Here is a 23,710-nt window from a genome sequence, read left to right on the forward strand (position 1 = left end):
CTGACGCCCGTAGCAGCCAGCTGCAATTTTCCTGACCTAGTTGCGTTTTCTGATCTCTTCCCTAATCCACTGAGCTTTGTGGGAGTCCTCGTCTGAAGTATCTCCAAAGTTGTTAGCTCCAGGTAGCTACTGGCTGAGCACAATCAGACTTGGCCGTGCAGGGAGGGGGGGCACAGGAATGCAGGAATGTCTTGTTCCTGGGGCATTTCCTCCTGGGGAAGGAAGATGGGAAGGGATCCTTGTCTGTAAGTAATCCAAGAGCAAAACGTTTCTCCCCTTGCAGACAATGAATCATTTCAGTGAGCTGACACTGTTATTTGTGGCTCCCGGCAAACCAGATAAGAGCTTTCTGCCAGGCACTTGTTCAAATCAGTGCCAGCCCCAGCCTTGCCAATTGCCTTTCTCTCTTGCGCTGGGTGGGAGGGAAGCCTTTGTGTATCAGGGCAGTAATCACAGTGGTCCTTCTGGGTGAAGGAAGGTTGTTGCCCGTCCCCTTGGTTACACAATCGCTGCTTCTGGTCCTTGTATCTCCAGGCCTTTTTATTTTCCAGACGGAGGATGCCACTTTGGAGAAGGAATTTTTCCTGCCTGGGTCTGCTTGTGGGGCCGTGAGCAGCTATTTCCAAGACCTCTTTCCTTTACCCTTGATCTAAACCTTGCACGAGGCTGGTTATACATGCTCATTAAACTGGGAATTAAATCACATAGGAATGCTGCTTGCTTGATGTCTTCTCTATTACAGAGCTATGCTTAGAAGTTGAGGCTTTTTAAGTGATTGTGTGGGCTTTAGCTAAGCTGCAAAAAAAGCCTTGTAAACAATAAGCCTTTGTGATGGAGGCAGAGTAAATGTAATTACCACTTGTCCTATTAAAAATCTTCCCATTTTTGGGCATAACCAAACTAATCAGACAGTGTTGTGCTTTTCCAGATAACTAGGTGATCTTTAAGAGCGGCTCTGGGGAGCAAACGCAAAATGAGCAGCGGAGGACAGTGCAGAAGACGCAGAGGGCTCTCGGTCTGAGCCACGAGGATTTGAAGATGTCTGCGTGCAGTGACTTTGTGGAACACGCTTGGAAGCCCGGCTCCTGCAAAAACTGCTTCAACCCAAAGAGCTCCCATCGGCTGCAAACAGCCCCAGACGTGGGAGCTTGTGGCGCACTCCCGAATGGAGTTAGGACCAAGCCTGAGAGCCCCGCGTTGGAAGACGAAGGTGTGAATACCTCCCCTTTCTCAAAGCCGACGATTGCTGTGAAGCCAACTATGATAAACTCTGATGTTTCTGACGCGTGGGCGGATGTGAATATGAACGCAGATCTGTCACAGGTAATGATTAATCCAGTCAAAGCATGACTTCCTGTTACTTACCTCTCCGCAGGAGTGCTAGGAATATCTGTTAAAATGGTTTCCTTCCCTTTGTTTTTCCTTCTGGACTTGACTTGGGTTTTTAAGCCATATATTGGCTTCTCAGGATATCTTTGGCTGAAGCTGAATGAGCTGTCACTCACAAGGCATATGCAAAGGAGCTTAAAAACACATTGTTTGTTTAGGAACTGCTGGATTTTAAATGAGGATGTGGGTTAAAGTTATTTTCCTGGGAAGGTATGCTGAAAAGAAGTCCTCTCTGGTTGCAGTCAGTGCTAACTGGATTCCTGGCCTTCGTGGGCGAGGAAGAAAGTGTCCTTCCTAGCCCAGCTGCTTGGGCTCCCAACCTCTGCCAGAGCAGTAGTGCCCTCTGGGTGCAGCACCGCTGCCCGCCTGCAAACTGGCAAGCCTGGGTGGTTCGAGCTGCGGTAGAGATCGATGGAGAAGGGTGGTTCACTCCTCTCCCCCACCAGCTGATGCCAGCACTACCCCAGCCACGCAGAGTGAAGCACGGGCTGCTGTCACCCTGCCCGTGGCGTAGGTGTGCTCATGTCTCCCACCCTTGTCCCGGAGGAGAGTCAGGGCTCGCCAGCGCTGCTTTTAGCCTCCCCTTGCTCTCCCTTGCCCCTCTTGTGGGGGTAAAGGGCACACCAGCGCAGGCTGCTGTCGTCGGTGGGGTTGGAGCTGTGCACGCAGATTTGGCCCCAGGCTGAGTTTTGCGCTGCAGGAGCAGGTTCTGCCACGCTGGGATGGGGGGTTACCCTCTGCCTCTCCCACTCCTCCCTTGGCAAGCAGGATAGATCTCCCTCAGATGAAGAAATTTCAGATACATTTCCCTGCCTGCTCCCCCGTCCCTGCTGCTGAGTGCAGCCAAACTGCTGTCCCAGGATAACCCGTGACAGTCCATGTCTGCGCTCCAGAGCGTGTGACTCGGGAGCAGCGGTGTGAAATGCAACAAAAATAAGCAGAGGGAGGTGCAACTATCCCTTCCCTCTCTGAACCTTTAATTGTGCGGTGATTCGCAGACAGGATGACAGGTTGGACACGTTCCTGGCAGCGAAGCCACAGAAAGAGAAAGGAGAATGCCTTATTTCAGCGCATTGCCCTTGCTGGTAATGTAAGGACTGCAAACGGTCCGGGAAATAGGACAAGTGTAAGTTATGTAGAAAAAGTTTGTGGTAGTTATTGGTGGGGTGAGCACAGAGCAAAACAGACTGTGAATGCCAGAGGACTTTTCTGCAGAGCTGGGCTTTTTTCTTTTGTTGGTTTTTTTTTGTGTGTGTGGTTTTTGTTTGGTTGGTTTTTGGTGGGTTTTTTTTATTTTATTTCTCTCTCATTTTGCATGTGCACATCCTGACAGCACGCTTGTCTCTTTGGCCCATGCAGGTCAGCTGGGGCATGGTTTCTGGCAAACACCTCCTTCTGAAATCAGGGGATGCGCAGCGGATCTGCCTCGACAATTTTGGCAACGGTGGTGTGAGAAAGCCTTTCCTTCACAACCTGTCGAGCGACTGCTTGTCTTGCTGTCCTCCTAGCTACTCCATGGTGGGCTTGCGCAGCCTGGAGAGTCGAGTGGAGAGAAACGTCTCCATCCACAGCCTGGTGCTTGTGGGTGAGGTGGGCAAGCAGGAGGACAGAGCCAAAGACAAGTTTGCCCTGCCGCATCGAGCCCCCTGCCCTAATCCATCCACCCAGGGGGACAGAAGCACCACGAACTCCAGCCGAAACCCTTCTTCCCAAGCCAGAGCAGGAGCAGCGCTCCCCTCGGAGGGCGACTGCGGTCACCTCTCCTCTGGCTTCGAAAGCGAAGGGGGCGAGTACTGTTCAATCACGGACTGCCGCAGAGAGCGCTCCGTCTCACGGGAGCCGCGCTGCGCGGAGGGGAAGGGTGCCCGGTGCGAGAAGGAGAGCCCCGGTCCCTGTGGATGGAGGCAGCGGGATGCTCCCGAGATTCCCAGACCAAGTGGCAGGGCGGTCAAGTTCAGCGAAGAGGAGCGCAGAGCTGTGAACGTGGCCTTCTGCATCACGAAAGACCAGGGCGATCCTCTCCCTTATGCCCCGTGTTCAGAGAGGAAAAAGCTGGCTCTCCACGCCGAGCCGCCTGAGACCACGGGGAGCAGCAAGCCGGCTGCCTTTGCTGTGTCCCAGGAGGACGAGGACTCACCTCTCCTTGGAGAGCCCTCTGTCACTGGAGGCCCCCGGCCCGAGGGTTCCAGCACCCCTCAGCAGGCTCTGGTGGAGCCGCAGCGCCCTCGCCTCGCCTCGCCAGCCCGCGGTGACCCCATCTACGCCGAGAGCACCAAGAGGAAGAAGGTGCAGCTGAAGGCAGTTGGCGGACAAGCAAAAGCAGCGGAGAAGATGGCCCGCAGCACTGGGAAGGAGCAAGCTGATGGGACGTGGAGGGATGGCGGCTGGACCTTGGGCGGTGAGAAGGAATACCAGGACTCCACCGGCCAGGTGGCAGCAAAGATAACGATAATGACGGCGCACACCGAGGATGATCACAAGACAATATTCCTCAGCAGCCCTGATTCGGCAGTGGGAGTTCAGTGGCCATGTATCAGCCCTACTTCCCACTCTGATTTTGGGACTTCATCACCTGCCGTTGAGCCAGCAGAGATTTTTCAAGCATCTGGAAGTGAAAACAGCCCAGGATTTCATCTGGCAGCTCCTGTCAAGACTTCAGTTACTGAGAGTCCAGCCATTCCCCCAAAGATGTCCAAAACCAGCCAGCCAAGCAGCGAGGGGAACCGGGTGCCTCCAGTAAGCTCCCATGTGGCAAGGTTTGGTGATGACAACAGCCATGACAGAACTGGTGCTCAGCTGCTGCTGAGGAGTTGTACGGATACAGGTGCCTTTGGGGCATCCCCTTCTCCGTGCGCTCATGTCAACGGGGTCTCTGTGGAGGAGTCCAGCAGAGGCCTGGCAGGCTCATCCTATGACAGGAGGCAGAAATACTACACCCCAACGTGGACCACGCAGTGCCGGATAGAGGAGGAGGAGGAGCAGGAGGAGGAGGAGCAGCAGGAGCACGTAACCCACCCATGGGCAGCCGGAGCTGAGAATGGAAGAGCTGGTGCTGACCTTGTGGATGACGGCCTGATGCTGGAGAGCCAGACTGGGATCAGCAAATCATCATCTTCCTCCTTTGATTTCCCTAAAGACAAGAGCAATGGTGTGGAGTTTGCACCACCGCCACCGCCGCCGAAAAAGCAGTCCAGGTACAGCCCTGTGAGTGTGTGTGTGACGGTCTATTAATCATTTGCAATTGGGATGTTTGCTGCAGGGATTCATTGACTAGGAGGTGCTTCCCGTTCTTTTTTTCTTCCTTTTCTCTTCAAAGGTAGGCTTCCAGGAGCATGGGAGGTGACTGCACAGCTGAAAAGCTACTTACTTTTTTTACTCTGAAAAGCTGTCAGATCTTTGCAAGTCCTGGTGCTTGCAAAAGCCCTTCAGGGCCGCAGGGTACTGCCTTGGGTCCTAATATTCAAGTGAGAACAAAGTCCATGCCCGGGATGGTTGGTGTTTTCCAGGTCAGCTTCATTCTGTCTCAGCACAGTTCCTTGACGTTGGATAGGCTAGGAAATCTGGGGCTGCGAGCTCCTCTTGTAGGTGGAACTGGGCAACTTCTCTTGGTGCTAGTAGCAAGGGCCTCTGAAATTTTGCGTTTGGCTCTAATATCTTTTTGCTTTTGAGGTTAACTCTTGAAGCTGCGATTTCCCATGGAGGGCTCCTTGCCTGCAAGCAGGTAATTGGAGCTTGCCTAACGTGTGCTCAAGATGTATGGGAGCTGCCTGGCTTCAGGCACCTTCCCCTTGCCGCTCTCCTGGAAGTCAGGTTTGTAGGCAGGGTGACAGCAGGCCTTAGAAAACAAATGTGAATGAGGGAGAGCTGCCCATATGGGAAGAAAGTAGCTCTGCAAAGCCATTAGAAAACTAGGCTTCCGATACTTTGTGTGCATTCAGAATCTGCAGATGTGTGTATCACAAAAAAAAAAAAGGGGGGGGGGGGAAGACAAAAAGGAGGAAGACAAATTGATTTCCTTTCCATGCAACTAATGGATTAGGTTGTCTGAGCATACTGGGGAGGGGTACTTTCACATTCTGCAGGTGTCCTGTATTTGCTTTATTGCATACATCAGTTTTGTTACCTGGAACTGTTCATTGCACAACAGATTTGAGACTAGCTCCTTGATTTAAAAGTTGAGAGAAGAAGGGATGGGTGTTTGGAGGAGAACTTACTCTTAGGGTCCATAGTCCCTTGTCAAGCTTATGCATAGACATTTGTGACCTCCAGGTTGAGACTGTGGTTGAGTTGGCCCATCCTCTGTTTTGTTCTCTCAGTGAAATTTCAACATTTTTAGGGTTGGCTAGCCCAGGAAATTAGTGTTTTAAATTGACCAAGTGGTGAACAAACTAGGTTTCTCAAGGAAAGGGAAGACTTGAACAAGAGATTTAGTTCTTAATGCTGGACTTCCTGCTGTGATGATGTGTGCCTGCTGGAGTCAGAGGAAAGGAAAGGTCCACAAGCAAGTGAGCACACAGAAGAGCTTGATTGCCTCTAAAATCAAAGAGAACACTAAGATGTGCTTTACCTTTGACCCTGTGAACTTTCTTTCATGGCTGCTGCCACTTGGTGTCTCCTATCAGCCCGTGGCTTGGGGTTGTATTTGCCACGTGAGGTCTTGAGGCCCAGCAGAGACAATATGATGCTGTCCTGTCGAGCAGTGATCATTTAGTGATCAAGTTGCCTGCTGAAAGTCCTCTAGAACCTGATTCCTTACCCTACAGAGCAGAGGTCACTGGCAGGCCAGAAGGGTGGTGGCACTCAAACGCAGCAATATATATCCCACCAGCATCCTCCGATTGCAGTGCTAGGACCTCCTTCCGCCCATGGAGGAACAGCCATGCAGGGCCTTTGTCTGTGCTGGGGACAAGGATGCTTCCCTGGCAGTGCTCGGAGTCTCCTTTCTGCCTTCACGAGGACTGGGAGTGGAGGCAGGGGCTTCTTGGTGTGTCAGGGTATTTCCTTGGCTGGGTGACTTGGACCAGCTGTGCTCCAACCCAGAAGCATGCCCTCCACATGGAGTTATAACGGTCCGTCCTGAGGGGCATGGAGCATTTTCTGCTCCTTGGAGGGGCTGTTCCATGTTCCTGGTGTGATAGGGCTGTGCCAACTGTAACAGTTGCTTCTGAGTCATCCTGAAAGCATCTGTGTGCTAGCAAGCCTGTGTGAAAGAGGGCAGGGAAACTGAGGGCAGGGAACACGTGGCATCCGTGACTGGGATCTCTGGCAGAGCCATAAACCCTACCACGTGGTTGAGGTACGTGCTGGTGTTGCTCTTACACCCTGTGGCTGGAGGCCATGTATTGTGCTACATGTATTTGTCCCCAAAAATGCCTTGATGCCTGCAGCTGAGCCTTGGGGCGCCTTATTCAAAGAGCATCACCCTCCCTTTGGCTACCAAACCCCTGTGCAGCCGGCCTGAGGAGCGATTTGGTCAGACAGCAGGTTTTGCAAGCCGTGCAAACCCAGCTGGTTGCTTTGTTTGTTTGCTTTGACGGTGCTCTCGTTTTCATCTCAAGCGTGGCTTCTCAGAGCACGTCAATGCAGGAACCAGGGTGTCGTTACCTGTGCGTGGCAGTGGGAGGGATGGCTACGTGCACAACTGGTTAAAAAGGACCATAGAGGGGTTGTATCACCCTGGGCAGTCGTTGCTTGCAGCTTCAGGTCATGACATGACTCTGACCTGGGGCTGGAGGAACATCCCCTCTGGTCTTCCTGGGCTGCAGCCGAACACCTGAAGAAGGGAGGAGGTCTTGCACACAAAGGTGACCCTGAGACACATCCACACTCTCCTAGGCCCAGGCAGTCTGTGTTTGTCCGTAATGGAAGAACAACCACCGATACGTCTGTTATGCTTATGTAGTCCCTTGCAGAGACAGACCTCATCTGCCCAAAGTGTTCTCTGGTGGCACAGCTGCAAAGGCTCCTTTGATGGGTGGATGTAGATGAAGCCGGTGTAGACCTGGTTGCGGCACAGTGTTGGGAGTTGGGGTGTAGCAAATCAGGGTTCATGTCAGCTGCAGGAAAGGCGTGTAACCATCATTCTTCCTTCTAGATCTCAAGCTATAGTAAGAGACTTGATTTCATGCTGGAAAACAAAGCCTGCCTGTTTGACTTTCCTAATTAAAGTTAATTGCTTATTTTAAAGAAAACTTGCATGTGTGTTCAAACTACTTTCAAAACAGAGAAAGAAAAAAGTGCGTCTGTAGATTTTGTTTTGTTCATCTTGGCTCTAACAATCAAAAGGGAAAAATGTTTTTACAGGGTAAATTCCTGCCAGGCACTGAGGAAACTCTGGTTTTGCAGCAAGCTGATTCTTAGGATGGTGGAAGGAGTGATTTTAGGGAGTTTTAAAAGTTGGTGCAAAAAAGGAAAATAATGAATTTGTGTCTGTTTCATCCTATATTAAGCTACTCTGGACTTCTTGTGACTGTTTCTTCATACAATCATTTTTTTCCTGCTTGTTTGAAAGATTATATATATTTAAGGCTTGCTTGGTCTGAAACGGAATGGAAAATGAGTTGAATTACAAGAGGAAAGAGATTGGAAAGGGAAGATGGTAGCTGGTCTTCCTCCAAAAGCCAGGAAGGTAGCTGGCTGCAGAAAGGGCTCACCAGGGGAACTAGGATCCCCTGGACTTGTATGTGCAATGACGACTTAAAGGTTCTTCGGTGTGAAATGCTGTAGCGTGGCCTTTAGTTTCTTGGCACGAGGGATGAATCTTTGCTGAAATTTATGTCTCTCTTATGCAGAGGGTCAGGCTAAATGATCCTAGCGGTTCCTTCAAGCCTGGAAAGCCTTGACAGTTAATTTATTTCATGTGCCTCTTAAAGAAAGGAAACAGTGATGCTGTTTTGCATCTTGAGCTGTTGGCTCTTGAGCTGTTTTCATCATAATTAACGCCACCTTCAAAAGGCAGCGGCGTCGATAGCTTCTGAAATTTGCTGAGTGCGCTCGCTTGGGGTAACAAAGGTGTGTAGCGCTGCACATCCCAACACCCGTCGCTGCTGAAAACAGCCGGAAGCTCGAGATGTGCCAAGACTGCATGTTATGCTGCTGCTGCTGCCGCTTGTTGCCAGAGGGAACAGAAAACACGGGTGTTACAGAAAGCGACCATGTTGGGAATTGGATCACCAGGAAAAAAGGCAGGTTTGTTTCTCAGTGGGGAGGTGGTGCTGGCTGGTGGGACAATGCTGTGTGTTTCTCGCCAGGAATCAGTCTGTGACGGAGCAGCGCTGCACCCACGACAGGATATTCCCCTCTTTTTACCATTCCCAAGGTGCCCATTTCCCTTTGGAGTGTGTGTATTCCAGGGTGTATCCCAGTGACAAAAGCAGAGTGGCTTACATGGAGCTGCTGTGGTGATTACAAATGCAATTGGAAGTCACATGGGTCCCAGATTTTGACCCTCTTCTGCATGACTGTGGATGATAGCAGAAACTTTCTGTTTGGTCTTAAGACAAGCCAGATTTTTTAAAGTAATAAATGATAATAAATAAATAAGAAACTCTGGGTGGGGCCTATTTAAATACATAATTAATAACTAAATAAGTAAATAAAGCAAAGAAGGGAGGGTATGGGTCAAACAGGAGAGAGAATCATGCTCCAGGACAGGGAGGGAATAGACCTTTTGGACTCCCCCTCTGTTTTTTGTCTGAAACTAATCGCAAATTTCTCGTGCTGCTTCTGCTCGTGGTTAATTTTTAAAAGGTTTCTTTCTCTCTTTTAGGAGAGATTGTTTCTTTTACAATGAAAGTCGTTTGCTTTTCTGTGTGTTTCCTATCTTGCCACTTAAAAGAGCACAGAGTTGGAAACTGAAATGACATTCATTGTCCTCTTCACCACATCGGCGCACACAGTGATTTAATTTTTGACCCATCTACCATCTTAATTCTGCACCCCATCCAAATTTCCCCGTGCATTTCCAGACTCCAAACCTTTGTTTCAACTTAACCTGCACTACACAGAACCTTTTAGGTATAGGGAAGAGCGGTGTAGTCCTCTGGTGCTAGCAGTGTTTCAAAATCCTCTCTTTCCCTCACCTTGATTTTGGTTTCCCTATGTTTGTCAGCTGGTAGCAGAAGGATAAGTAAATCCAAGCCTCAAATGTTGTAAGCTCCTGTATACTGTTTTTTAACTGCCCTGTGCATCCAGGGGAAGATATTGGAAGAAACAGCAGTGGAGGGAGGAGGAAGATCTAATCATTCACATTTCATGACAGACAAGCATATGGTACCACAGTGCTTCCTCTTGTGTAATAATTATTCCCAGTCATATGTTGTGTTGGATGCTCCAGTGCAGTCTGGCTTCTCTCTGCCGCGCATCAGTTCCAGGATTTTATTTTGGGAGGGGGTGTCCTGTTGATATTATCGCTGGCCGTCTCCTGGAGCGTGGTATGGTTTGTGGTGGTTTGTGTGTGTTCCCTGCTCCCCTCTGCTTCCTTCCCCTGTTGCGCGATTTATGAAGCTCAGCATCTCCGCTATCTGTTCAAGTCCCATCATCCGACTGCCTCCGGCTGGCGCAGCAAGGCCAGGAAACGCCGGTGACGGGGCTGCAGAGTGGGTGCTCCTTGTGATCGGGTCTCCGCGCGGGGGAGAGATGCCTTCCAGCATCTGCCGCCGCTGCCAACAGGCTGCCTGCGTGATGGCCGCCAGAAAGGAGCAAGCGGCAGCCTTGCAGCTCTTGCATCTGAGTGGCCTTCTCCCCCTCACAAAACCACCCTGCCCCTTGCACTTTTGGAAGGTAACCAGATCTGCGTGCCAAATCTCGGGCAGGAAATTCAAGCCGAAGGCATGCCCGGAGTCCGGGGGATCCCTGGGGTGGCATCTCAAGTGCCACGGGTGTCCGCTGTGGTTAGGGGAGCCATGCTTTTGCGCCCACCTCCGTGCTCTCCCCGAGAAGTGCAAGGTGCGCAGTCGGCGATGCTGGAGTCCCGCGGCAGCGTCAGGTTGGGACCCCGATCTGTTAAGAAATGTGCAATTAAACACATGGCCGCTGCTCAAATATGTATCGTGGGAAAGATGAAGCCCTGGCCAGAGATGCAACCTGGGGCACAGCAAACGATCTGGGTCCTTTTGCAATGTTGTAGATCTCCAAACTGATTTTGGTTTGTTGGTTTTTTGGTCCCCCTTTTTTTTTTTTTTTACAAGAGCACTGTTTTCAGCCTTGGCGTGTTTTAGGCAGGCCTGTGGGAATTGTGTGGAAAGCCAGCTGGATGAAAGCGTTTAGGATGGGAAAACTGGGGAATAGTGAACAGGAAGGGTTGCCTGAATATGCCAGCGTGTTGCATGGAGGATGTTGAGTAATTGAAGTGTATTTAAAGCCGTCAGAATAATTTGGAGAGCTGGAAATCCTGTCGTTTTAGGTTATTAGGTTGGGAGAGCTGACTCTTGTGACCTGTTCTTTGTGCACTGGCACATGAAGGAGGCTCTCGTGCTGCTCTTGAAGTTGCCAGATACATTTAAGGTGCTGAGCATGGATTTTTGAACCAGGGGTAAATTAACCACTGCTACGTATTTCTGAAGGGGAGTGGAGCCCACAGGATGGTACCAAGCTGGTGAGGGGGCAATCACAATGACTTCTTCAGGTTTAAGATGGGTTTGATGCTCTTTATTTCCAATATCCTTTGGTGAAAAGGGTGAGATGGAGAATAGCTACCTGTGCCCTTGCCGTCACGCGTGGTGGAAGGAACGCTAACGAAGCAGGGGAAGTTCGGGTTAGCTGTAAATCAGGATCCCACAGGGTGTCACAGCGATGAGTTGTTCGGCTCCTGGGGGGTGGAATTTTACTGAAATGGGAGAGTTTGACCCTAGCAAGTGTTTTCAGTAACTCTTTGGTATAGTGGGTGGTATTTTAATCTGTGCAGGCTGCAGCCTAGGCTTCAAGCAGCTCACAGGGAAAGAGAGAGATGTAAAGCGGAGAGGGAGATGTAAAGCAGAGATATCTCCAGGCAGCACTAGCTGGCCCGGCTGTAACATCTGAAACAAGAGCAGGATGTCGTTTAAGCAGCAAACAATTTCTATTTCGGTGTGCCTATTCAGGAACTGCATTTTACATAAGTCACAGCGGTACGGAGAGGAAACGGGGCTCTCTGTACGTCTGACTTCACCGCACCGTCGAGCTCGGCAGACGCCGCGGTGCGCCCAGGTTGCTTGGAGAAATAGGTGTGTCCGCGCACGGCGGACCTTGGACCCCGGCGAGCAAAGTCCCGTCTCTCTCCGAGTGCGGGAATGGTAAGGCAGCTCTGCGGATTTGTGTTTAAGTGATGGGAGGGAAACAGAAATGCATCAACTTTTCGGGGGTGGGGGGTGGACAGGAATGTGTTAGAAAACTTCTCATCTGGGCAAATCAAGACCAGCGCTCTTGCAAAATCTTCTTTTCTTATGGATTCAAACGCTTCCTTGATTCTTGCCAGGTCAGATAGTGCACCCGCATGGGTGTGCATCCATGTATTTTTCTTCCCCCGAATTACTAAAAGTTAAATGCCTGAGAAAGTTATAGGATAAAGATATATCCTTATAGTAAAAAAAAAAAAAAAAAAAAAAAGGAAGTATATATGTCCAGTTTGTTGCTTTCAACAGCATTAATCGTAACAGAGCTAAAACCCTCAACCTGTCTTTCACGTTCTCTCTCTCTTCTTTTATTTTTTAACTGTGACTTGCGTGGTGCATGGTTTTGTAAATCATCCCCAGGAGGCTTTCTGTAGCAGACTCATCGCTGGTGCAAGACCAGTGCCTCTGCTGAGTTATACCTGAGGTGGTTTTTAGAGCCTTATTTTCATCAGCCCCTGAGTATTTTTAGACCGAGGCTGCTGAGGCAAATGAGGAAGTCTGGCAGAAGTTTCTTCCGGGCTTCCCATACACTCTGCTCTCCATGTGGTGGTGTGGACACGAGAGTAAGTGCTTTGTCTGGATGGGGGACAAAACATTTCTCGATCTGCAAATAAAAAACGCTCGTGGCATCTGCTGTGCTTGGGGGTTTTGGAAGAGGAGGGATCCTGTACATGTGAACGGGGTGCCACAAGAAAACGGTTGTGCACGTCTTTTGTTTGTCTTTCTCAGCAGCCATTCAGCCGTCTGATTAGGAAACGCCGGATACCTTCCAGCAAGATAGCTGGTGGAAGTCCTTTTTCTTTTTTACAAGTCTGCCACTAACCTTTTTACATTCTTAATCAACAACGTGTTGAATTTTATCAGCAGATTGGCAGTTTTACTTTAAAAATGTGGACCGATAATCTTCGTTTGCTGGCCGATAGAGAGTCTGAACTGTATCAAAGCTAGGAGTGTTTGTGCTCTGTTGTGCTGCCTGATTTCAACAGTTTCTGTTGTTTTCCAAGGAGGAAAAAAATGAAGAAAATGCAGGGGAAAATCCTTATCTTAGCAAAAAGTCCTGCCTGCCTACAACTGATCACTTAAACTGTGACCTGGCAGGTTATAAGCCCAGTTTATGGTTTATTTATTTATTTAGATGGAAGCTGCAGGGAAAACTCTGGGTCTCACAATGAAAGCTGCGTGGTAGGTCCCGAGTTTGGCAGACATTTGTTTTCTGCAGAGGTGCTTCTCCTTTTGAAAGGTGTCAGTCGTTACTGTGCTGCACTGAGATGATAGCTGCCAGGGACAGACTTTTCTTCCACTATGCCTCCGCCGTGAAGGACTGGGGTACTGACACCCAGACTCCACTTGCCGTTCTGTAAAATGGGAGGAGTGATGCCACTCCCTTCCCTTGGGAACTTTACTGAAGGCAAACACTGGTGGGTCCCCACTTCCCAGTGATGGTGGCCAAGGTGGGATGTGGTCCAGGGACTCCACATGTGCTTGGCAAAGGAGGTGCAGACTGGGGCTGGATGCTGTTGGCTCAGTGGTTTGTCTTGGGGGGCTGGCATGGGGGCTGTGAGGCTGTAACCTGCTCAGTATCAATGGCATGTGATACCCAGGTGCCGGAGAAAGGTAAAAAAAAAAAAAGTGCAGAGGAATGAGGTGCTATGGTGTGGTAAAAGGCTGCACAGTGTCTGTACGGATGGTCAGGAACCAGCTAAGGCTGCTCTCGGGTTGAGTCTCCACGCACAAGTGCATGCAGGGTATCTTTTGCCATCCGTCTCCTGACTCTCTCACTCTCTCTAGGCACGCTCTGAAAATGAACTCGAATAACGCTGAGTTGGAGAGGGTCAGCAACAGCTCTGCTGAGAGCCTCAGCCCACCTTTCAGGAGCGTCCACGTCAGCTTCACGGCTGGCTCCACCGACAGCCTTGACTCGGACACACAAACCGGCAGTGACGGCAGTAAGTGACCACTGGGTGTGGGAGAGGTAGCATTGGGCCTGAGGAAGCAGTTACCTCCATCCTGCTGGGGCAGCATCTTCAGAGCAGGGACCACGAGGGTCCCATCACCTAGTTCCCCCAGCAACCCTTCATCTTTCCACTTCTCCTACCCTTCTGCCTCTCGATGCACTTAAGATGAATGGGGCAGTCAGACCAACATCATGGGGTTTTTCCTCTTTCATTTGACAAGTGCCAAAATCATTCATTCTGTGGCTTTCCTCTGTCTAAATAAAACCTCCATCTGAAAGCAATTGTCCTTATCCTGCCTGTGCTTCATACGTTGCATGAGGTCACAAGTAGCCCTGCCATAGAAAGTCCTCCATAGATTTGAAGGAGTACCAGGAGTCTTATGCTAGAGGTGAGCTCTCCCTCTCATTGTGTTCCCAGTTATTTCTTGAAGGGGAAAAAATCTGCCTGCACTCGTTTAACGGAGATTAAAAAATACTTACTATGAAGTCACTTTTTTCATCAGTGCGTAACTTAGACATGCACTAACGTGTTCAGCAGCTCAGAAAGTATTTCATTTGCAAAAGCAACCTTCGTATAGTGGAAGTTCTGTCTTTCCAAGAGCAACAATGTGCAGCAATAAAATTAAGAGCCAGAGCTCTGGAAACTCCATTTTTTCCACTGCTAACTTGGAGCCTGAGAGTGAGACCATGCCAGGAAATTGTATAGGGAGAAGAAAAACTCACATATGTTGGATCTTTACTTGCTGGGTACAGAAGCAATTTGCTGTCAAAAATGATTCAGGACAAGAGGATTTCTCTGCCTCCACTAACAGAAGCAACAGTTTCATCTCAAGAAGGCTGTGTTTTTAAATGAATAGCCCTAATGCAGTTTTTCTTGCTGATGCCAGCAAGAAGCTATGCAGTCAATCACTGAGTGAGGTGAGCTCAAATTAATTGGCTATGTTGTCAGATGTTAAAATATGAAGGGAGGGAGCTTTTAAGCCCTTGACCTGCAGAAGGACTCTATGCTGAAGGTGCAGAGCTCTGTTAGGAAAGTAGTGAATGGGTTTCATTAGTTTCCCTGTGCTTGGGGCAGAGCCCAGCAGCACGTAAAAAAAAAAGGTAAGACCAGTTTGGCATTTGTGGGCTAGGCATGTGGACCGGTTGCCAAAGCTTCCAGTGCTGACGTTTGTTCTGTAAGACTCTGTCAAGTCAATCTTGCTTCTTGACACGGGGATTCGTCTGTGTGTCATGGCAGAAGTGCCTCTGTTGAGTTGCTCTTGGGCTGCATGCTGAAGAATTTACCTTGGCTGTATCCTCTGCCAAAGCCCCTTGGACTGGAATTGGCGAGCTGCAAGCTGAACGATCCTTGCCTGTGGCTTTTGGCAGTGGTTTAACTGAGGGGCTCTTTCCCGTGGACCAGGCAGGGTATGATGCAGACGTCTGGGTTTTCATTAAAGCTTGGGGCATGCACCTCTGTTGAGCCACAGGCTCCACAGCTAACTGTGCAGCTGGAGAGCAGCTGAAACTGGAGAGCAGTCAGTTGTTCAGTGACTGGGTGTACAATGCAGGAGTCGGATGGCTCGGCACCCAGGAACTGGGGCAACAGAGACGTGTGCTGATTCACAGCATTCCCTCCAGAGCTGTTTCTGAGCATGCTGTTGGAAACGGGGTGCTGAAACTGCCCTGCGTGGGAAGCTCCTCTTCCACAGAAGCCGAAATCAGTGCTGCTCATTCCTTGGGGTGTCTCTCAACGCTGTTTCTTAGGATGGGGCATATTGCAGTGGGAGCATACAGGCAGCCTTGGCAGTGGAGGGGACAAATGAAAATTGATGTCATTGCTACCAGACTCTGGTGTGGAGAGAGAGGGACAAATTGTGCCGGCATCCACTCCGGTAGCTGAGAACTAGCAGACCTGCCCCCACCTTGTGCGGTCTCGGGTGGTGAGCAGCTAACGGGGGATTGCTGCTCTGACACAGCTGGGAGAAGGAGGCTCTGAGCCTGCATGTGACACCGCACAGACACGCCAGGACAGGCTGGGAGCGCGGGGATCTGGGCCCCTCCACTTGGAGGCTGTGTGTGAGAGCTGGTGAGTCACCTGGGCTGTGGCGGAGACACAAGCAGGCTGACATGAAGCTGTCCCAGGGCGCTCCCATGGGGCGAGCAGAAAGCCAGTGTGAGGAAGTGCCGGCTGGCAGCTGAACCCTCACCCACAGCCTTGCGAGGAGGAAGGATGGCTTGCTACCACTCTGCAGCTTTGGGAGCTGGGTTCAAAGAAAGCAATAGATCCCACCATCTGCTGAGCTTGCTTGGAACAAAACCCCACCACATACCTTTCAAGGTCCACACTTGCAGGCAAGGTGTTAGAAGACCTCAAGGTTATCCCCCTGTCATTCAAGTGGCATAGAAAATTCTCTGAAATAATTATGTCTCTTCTTTTAATTTCCCCTGCAGACCCCTCCACTCCACATTTGTTCTGTCTCCATGACCTAAAATTATTGCTCTTTATTTCAATGATAAATCATATTTTTTCCTTTTTCTTTTTTTCTTTCTTCCCTTTCTTCCATAACATGCAACTGTATTACCTGTCTGCAGTCTGGCCAGGGTAGGAAAACAGCTGCTCTAGCTGCCTGAAATGAGCCAGCAATCCCAATCCCAATCCATGTGCAGATAGCATGTGGAGCCGGTTGGGGTTCTGTGCTATGGCTGCCCTCTGAGCAAAGAGGTCTGGCAATAAGCTGGGGGATAGGCAAGGCAGGGGGGAGGCCAGATTTTTTCAGGAGGATGTAAATTGCCAAAATCTCTGGCCTTGCCCAGTGACCCTTACCTGGTGTGAGGCAGAGAGACAGGTTCAACATACTTCTTGGGCTGTTCTGATCATGCTGAAGCCGGAGCTGTGTAGCGTGAGTCACTCTCTCCTTATCATGCCTGGCCGCTGAAGCACTGGGTGGCAGCTCCCAGGCGAAACAGGCTTTGTTTAGGAGATTGTCCTCATATCCCCAAGTGCTTCATTCTTACCTCCTTGTGGATGACATCACAGCTTAAATATTTACCCTCTAACTCACTTTTTATTACTGTGTATGCAGTTCGTAGGGGAGGGGCTTTCGGGGGCGGTGGGTTGCATTTCTCTAGAAGGCTGGTTGCAGCCTGCTTTGCAAACCTGCTGCATTAAACTGGATTAAATCCCTCACTGCTTCAGTGAAGCTCTGCAGTCATGAATAGATGAGGACTGTGCGCTGGGTTCAGATGTAACCTGGCTTGCTGCTTCGTTCCCAGCCAGGGTCCTGGGAGAGGTAGCCTGTGGGGGTGGCAGGGACGTGGAGAGGGACCTGCGCTCCCAGCCCACAAGGGCCACTCATGGCATCTTCTTGTGTGTCGCTGTCTCCTAGGGCCCTCCTCTGAGCCGAACCACTCCCCTCCTCCAGCTGAGAGCCAAGTGTTTGCCCCTGTCCCTTTCCTGCCCGCCTCCGGTGAGGATGGTCCCTCCTCTGCCCCCAGCTGCCCGCCTCCTCTGCCCCAGAAGAAGACAGTGAGCAGAACGGTGTCTTCCCCAGACGGCTTTTTTGGGGGACAGGCATCTTCAGGCAGAGCAGCTGGTGCTGCCAGCCCCAGGCTGAATGTCAGCCACTCCGAGAGCAATGTCTGCCTCCAAGAGGAGCCTCCCTTCGTCCACCCGGCCAGCCTGGGGGTCCGCTCCGGCACCTTCTCCTCCTCCGAGTCCCTGGAGAAAGGCTCCAAAGGAAATGGCTACTGGGGCTCAGCTACTGGTAAGAGCACAGGGGCTTGCATCCCCAGCAGAAACCTCCAGTCCCTTTCCTCCTCGCAGCTCAGTGTGTCCAGCCAGGTGTCCTCAGGCTCCAGCCTTCAGCTCCACAACCTCTTGAGCAACATCGACAGCAAGGAAGGGGTGTACGCCAAGCTGGGGGCCCTCTACGCCGAGTCCTTGCGCCGCCTGGTTGCCAAGTGTGAGGACTGCTTCATGCGGGAGCAGAAGAACGAGCTGCACTTCAGCGAGAACAACTGGTCGCTCTTCAAGCTGGCGTGCAACAAGCCCTGCTGTGATTCGGGGGATGCGATCTATTACTGTGCCACCTGCTCCAAGGACCCTTCTACCACCTATGCTGTGAAGGTAAGCCCCCACCCAGCAGGTACCCAGGCTTGTCACCATCTTCCAGTTGGGAGGATGAGGCAAAGAGCTGCGGGGTCCAAGGCTGCGTGGGGGTCTGCAGCTGAGCTGGAACTGAACCTTCCAGCTTCTTTTTCCCCCTTTCTGGTGTACGGATTTGAATCAAAGAGTGGGAAGCAGACTTAGTGGTACACCTTTGAGAAGCACCATCATCACGCAATGGCCTGTTTTCTCTTCTTCTCTTTCTCACAAGCGAAGTTTGGCAAGAAAAACCCCTTCCAAAATTGCCCCTTTTCCCCTACCCCTTGCAAAGATTAATTTGGAGAAGTGTTGTTTATTGTAACAAATGCCAGTCAGATGCTTTCTGCTGCAGACTAGTAGGGTCTGCAACCCAACCAGTTTCTCTTTAAAAAGTCTTTGTGCCAGTACTGTGTTGTAAACTCAGTGGCATTCGCCTCTGATGACACAAGCTGATGAAAGGCTGTTCAAAAGACAGCGGTTTTGCCTCTGCCTGCCTTTTAAGTGGAAGGTCTGAGCCAGAGTGAGTGTTTATATGATATTGAAACTACAGACGTTGTTAAGATATTGCAGATCTCGATTAAACAATGCGAGGCTGACATAGACATACTGTTAAGGTCAGGTTTGAAATATTTTCCTATAACTCTATGGAATCCATGTCTGAAATGGAAACTTGAGATGCAATAGTTCAGCTCTTCGAAACCTGGATAAGTGGGCTTATCCAACCCATTCCATGCACATCCCAGGGATTTTGGGTTCTTGACCTGTGTTACCACTTGAATACCAAGCCTTTAATTTCTATTCTGACTTAACCCTAGGGGCATGTCATTGCTGCTTACTCTTCACGTTGTTTTCAAAACCTAAAGTAATTCCCAAAAAAGCACTGTCAGAGATGCATTAAGCAAGGCAAAAGAAAAAAAATCTCTGCTGAATCGTTTCCACCATTATGAACCCCAAGGGGATATTTTATTTAAGTGGTAGCCTTAAAGCCAGTTGATATTCTAAAGGAAGTACAGTCAACCCAACAGAGGGGCTTTAAATAACCAGAACGGAGTTAGATGAGGTCTTGCACCAATACACCTAGTCCAGTACTCAGAGCAGCAGCTTCTTTTGCGTATTATACCTAAATCTATTGCAACTCTCCTCCTGAAACCCAAGAACTGCGTGGTGAACTGGTGTGCTCCTTTTCAATCTGCAATTCCCTGTGGCACGCACAGACCTTTGCTCTTGCCTGCCATGTTAGGTGGGGTTCAGAGGCTCGGCTCTATGGCTGCAGTGCACGCATTCTTGCCAAGGCAGCAACAGCACATTTCAGTCTCTTTAGGGGACTGCGCTTGTGTCCCTGCATGTGATGTCGGCTTACTCTATGCCCCTGGTATGCTGCAGAGCACCTTAACAAAGCCAAAAATGCTCCGACAGGGCTGTACTCTGCGACAGCATAAAGTGAACTCGTGTATGTGTTTACACACGTGCACGCATACGCCTCCTGCAATGTTCCTGTGTGCCACCTTCTGTTTGGTAGCCGAAATAGAAAATAATAATTGTGAAATTTTTCAACTGGCTGATTCCTAGCTGTCTCTCCTGGCATCTGGTCCAGATTTTCTGATATGAAAGAGATTACAAAGCTGTAGTTAAAATTAGACTTGGAGGGCTCAAATTGGGCAGAGGACCCGGGTTTGAGCCAAGGAGCCTGCTGAGCAGGAGGACCCAGAGTCTGGGTTGTGCACAGGCAGACATGGATACATATAAAACAGTTAGAAGGAGCCAAGGTTACATGAAATAGCTTTAGAGGAATTAATCCAAGGTATGCTCCACACCTTGGCTTCTTTCTCCGCTTAAAGATGCATGACTAAGCCAGCCCCAGGCTCCTACTTGGAGCTTGCTGCATGGAGGATGCCTCTGGTGCAGCCAAAGTCACAAAGAGTGGCCGGCCTGTCTTCTTTTGGTTGCAGTTATTCGTCCAGAGACTCCTCTCTCACAGGAGTTTCTCCCCTTTTCCTAAGCCTTACACATCTTCCCTATGTGGGGAGGAACAAGCAGGCTTGTTCGGTAGAGGGCTGGAACGTCTCCTCTGCCTTTGGGACCTTCAGTGTCTTTGTGCATTCCGCTGCATTAATCTGCAGTCTGCCCTAGCCCTCCAAAGCTTGTCTTTCCACAAAATAAGCATGCAGCCATGGCAGGGTATTTTGTTTAGAAAAGAGAGGACAATAGGGATTTGAAATGCTCCATCTCCGCAGTATTGTCTCTTCTGTGTAAATTACCTGCAAACGCCTAGATTCAAACCCTTACTAGAGGAAAACAAAAGCAGCCCACTTCTCCAGGTTCTTCTCTATTCTTGCATTTATTTTAACTCGGAGGCAAAATTGATTTCTTGTCCGATTTTGCACGCATGCTGTGACTGGCAGTGGCATGCTTCAGGGTTTGAAACCTTTTATGCTGAGTTTCAGCCTGTTGCTGATTCCTGTGGGTGAGATATAAATACATCCCTAAATAAAAGAAAAAAGAAAAAAAAAAAAGTGTATAATAGAAATGCCAGAAGGCCCCATAAGCTAATGGATACTCATATAATAAACCTGGGTTTGAATTTGTTCAGTCTTTAATGCAGTCATAAAGTTAACATACAGAACAAAACAAAGATAAAAGTCATGTGGGTTTAAGAGAATCTAGATTATAAAATGCTTTTTTCCCTTGAGTTTGCTGCACTCTCACTTATTTGTAAGCCTGTTGTTAGCTCCCACTTTCTCTCTGGTGTTTGTTCCCTGTGCTGAGGAGTAGAGTTTGTTGCTGGTTTCCCTTGATCAGGGGTTTGAGAGTAGTCTCTGACACATGGAAGTGGAGTGATTGAGGAGGATGTGAAAGTGGCTCCAGGGTTTAGGACCAGAGAAGGGTTAGGTGGGAAGAAAGTGCTGGAGGTCTCTGTCCACTCCTCATTCCAAACAGGGCCGCCCTTGCAGCCATGTCACGTCTCATGGGGTTTCATCCAGGCAAGTCTTAACCATCTCCAGAGATGGAGGTGGCATATCTTCTGCCACAGGCTTTGCTTTTTCCTCTGGAGAATGTCTCCTGGGTTGCAGCGGGGAATCTCGATGATCTCTGTGATGTAAAATCTATGTCCTTTCTGTCAGCAATGAAACAAATCTCCAGAAGTTACTCGTGGGAGGACTACTTTCCTCCTTTCCTGCAAATACTGGGCATTGCCTGGCAAAGGAAGCATGCCAAGAAATGTGACCCAGACATCTTGTTGCTAAGGTTGGGGTGTTGCAGGACTAGAAAGATCCTCAAGCCAAGAGACAGTTTAAAGTACTAAAGGGACCAGTGTGCACCCTGCTTCTACTGACGTCTTCCTTAGCATGTGTAAATCGCAGCTTAGGAATCCACCTCTGAACTTCTGGTCTCTGCCCCATCTCTGTCACTGACTGATGTCTCTTTTGGTCTCTCCTCACAGATTTGTAAAACCCAGGAGTCCAAGGTGGCCGCTTCATACTGCAGCCCTGCAGTGCCAGTCCACTTCAACATCCAGCAGGACTGTGGGCATTTTGTGGCCTCTGTCCCCTCCAGCATGCTGCTGGCCTCAGATATGGGGAAAAGCATGCCTAGGGATGGCCTCCATCCCTCCCACACTGCCAGTGAGCATGACTGTGTGGTGGTCATTACCCGGGAGGTGCCAAGCCAGACCACTGCTGACTTCGTGAGGGACTCGGTGATGTTGCATCAAGCCAAGCCTGAGCTGTATGAACGTCGCGTTTGCTTCTTGCTCCTCCAGCTCTGCAATGGCCTGGAGCATCTCAAAGAGCACGGCATCATCCATCGGGACCTGTGCCTGGAGAACCTCCTGCTTGTCCCCTGCAAGCCCCCCATGAGCTGTGTGAAAGCCAAAGATGACAAACACTTACCCCGCCTCATCATCAGCAATTTTTTGAAAGCCAAACAGAAGCCAGGAACTGGAGACTCCAAACTGAAGAAGAGTCAGGCCCGGCTGGCCCCGGAGATTGTGTCGGCTTCTCAGTACAAGAAGTTTGATGAGTTTCAGACTGGTATTCTCATCTACGAGCTGCTGCACCAGCCCAACCCCTTTGAGGAGAAGGTGCACCTCAGGGAGCAGGAGTACAGCCCTGAGGACCTCCCTGCTCTGCCCAGCCTGTCCATCTACTCCCGGGGGCTCCAGCAGCTGGCCCACCTGCTGCTGGAAGCAGATCCCATCAAGCGTGTGCGGATCACCGAGGCCAAGAGGATGCTGCAGTGTCTGCTTTGGGGGCCCCGGAAAGACCTCACTGAGCAGCCCCTCAGCCATGAGGAAGCCCTCTGCCGGGTGCTTCAGAACTGGGTGGACATGAAGCGTGCCCTGCTCATGATGAAGTTCGCAGAGAGGGCTGTGGACACGGAGCGGAGCATTGAACTGGAGGACTGGCTGTGCTGCCAGTACCTAGCGTCTGCCGAGCCGGCCTCCCTCTCACACACGTTAAAACTGCTGCAGCTGCTTTGACCTTGGATGTGTCCTGGAGACAGCTGAGGGCTCCCGGTTGCCTCGCGGCGAAAGGTACACAGCCCCTTTATAGGCGAGAGGCTTGACTCTCAGCTGCGAATGCACATTGAGCTCCTGCCCCACACTACGATCAGAGTGCACAGGACATGTTTAGTACCCTCGGCACTGCTAATTTGTGAGCAGGCAAAACTGGGAACCTACTCCTATTTCAGGGGATTTAAAAAAAATTTTTTTTTTGGTATGGTAAGTCTGTGGACTAATAAACTCCCGCCTGCGTGTGTGCATGTTTCTAATGAACTCAATGTACTTGAGTTGATTTCTGCACCTGTAGGACAGTCTTTTGATCCCCGCACCCCCTAAAGCATCAGAGGCTTTTTGCTCGGGAACACCACCGCTCTCCCGAGTGGGCAGCGGGGATGAACGGTTGGCTGGTTCTCCTGGGGAGCAAGACCAATTCACGTGATGCTCCTTTGCAAGGGACAACCAGGAGGGGCTTTCAAATTCACATCTTTTGTGGGTTTTGGCATCCATTTTGCTTTGCACTTTAGAAACAAAAATTACTGCTTGTTTCTGTGTATCAGCTGTATTTTCCACTGTGGGCAATTCAGTATCAGCTGCCTATTACCTTCATTAGATACTAATACAGCATGGCTTTCCTGTCTAGTGGTGCAGCGGCGCAGGCTGTTGATTGTGAAAGGGTGAGAGAGAACCCAGGATGGGTCTTTTCCTGAGGATGATGCTGCATGCTGGGAATTACCCCTTGTAAAGTTAATGAAATGGAAAATCCCCAATTCACCTCCAAGGCCTTGGGCGGGGAAGCCAGGGCCAGGTTGCTTTGCTTTCCCCATCCCTCCAGCTCCCTCCCTTCATCTGGTAATTCACCTGTCCCTTGTGTCTAGCATTTATTTAACCCCTTCATCGAGAGATGAGCTGGCATGTGAAAGGCCAAGGCCACTGGCCTGTGGTCTGGGAGGATCTTATTGCTGCTGGTGTTTGAATTAGAAATGCATAGGGCTGGGTGCACTGTGAACACGTTCCTCCAACAGATGCGATGCAAGAGCAGCATGATGGAAGAGGGACAAGCTGGCCTGGCTCCCTCCAGCGCCCTTCCCTCCATGCAGATATATAGCAGCCACTCAGCTTGGTAGAGAGGCTGTGCTGCTGATTTTCCAAAAGGTTATGGGCTGCTTTTACTCTTCCACCCCCAGCACAAGGCAGAGATGAGCTGCCCTGCTCCCGGCACCAGTTTGGCAGCCCTTGGAGAGGAGGTGGGTTTGGGACACATGGAGAGAGCCTGGCGTCAGCTTAGCTGAGACAGTATGTCACTAGCTGAGCTACCCCATTCCCAGCTCAAAATGGGGAGGGATTCATGAGTGCTTTCCTGCAGCCTT

General features: G+C 50.2%; 1 protein-coding gene across 1 annotated transcript; it reads left to right on the forward strand.

Moving 5' to 3' along the window:
• The first annotated feature begins 1,023 nt into the window (after positions 1–1,023).
• PRAG1 (PEAK1 related, kinase-activating pseudokinase 1) lies at positions 1,024–22,434 on the forward strand. The gene is made up of 5 exons (XM_081998761.1): positions 1,024–1,323; positions 2,749–4,583; positions 13,548–13,705; positions 17,082–17,821; positions 21,282–22,434. Exons 1-5 carry the CDS (start codon positions 1,039–1,041, stop codon positions 22,317–22,319), a joined length of 4,056 nt encoding a protein of 1,351 aa, XP_081854887.1. The 5' UTR covers positions 1,024–1,038; the 3' UTR covers positions 22,320–22,434.
• The last annotated feature ends 1,276 nt before the right edge of the window (positions 22,435–23,710 follow it).

Source organism: Phaethon aethereus, assembly GCF_964289735.1.
Source record: "Phaethon aethereus genome assembly, chromosome: 4".
In the NCBI taxonomy this organism is placed as follows: Eukaryota; Metazoa; Chordata; class Aves; order Phaethontiformes; family Phaethontidae; genus Phaethon; species Phaethon aethereus.

Bases quoted from the DNA above. Each gene is read 5' to 3' on its own strand.
- PRAG1 (XM_081998761.1), top strand. From the start codon at position 1,039: ATGTCTGCGTGCAGTGACTTTGTGGAACACGCTTGGAAGCCCGGCTCC. The intron at 4,584-13,547 runs GTACAGCCCTGT...CACTCTCTCTAG, and splicing joins CCGCCGAAAAAGCAGTCCAG to GCACGCTCTGAAAATGAACT. The intron at 17,822-21,281 runs GTAAGCCCCCAC...CTCTCCTCACAG, and splicing joins CTACCACCTATGCTGTGAAG to ATTTGTAAAACCCAGGAGTC.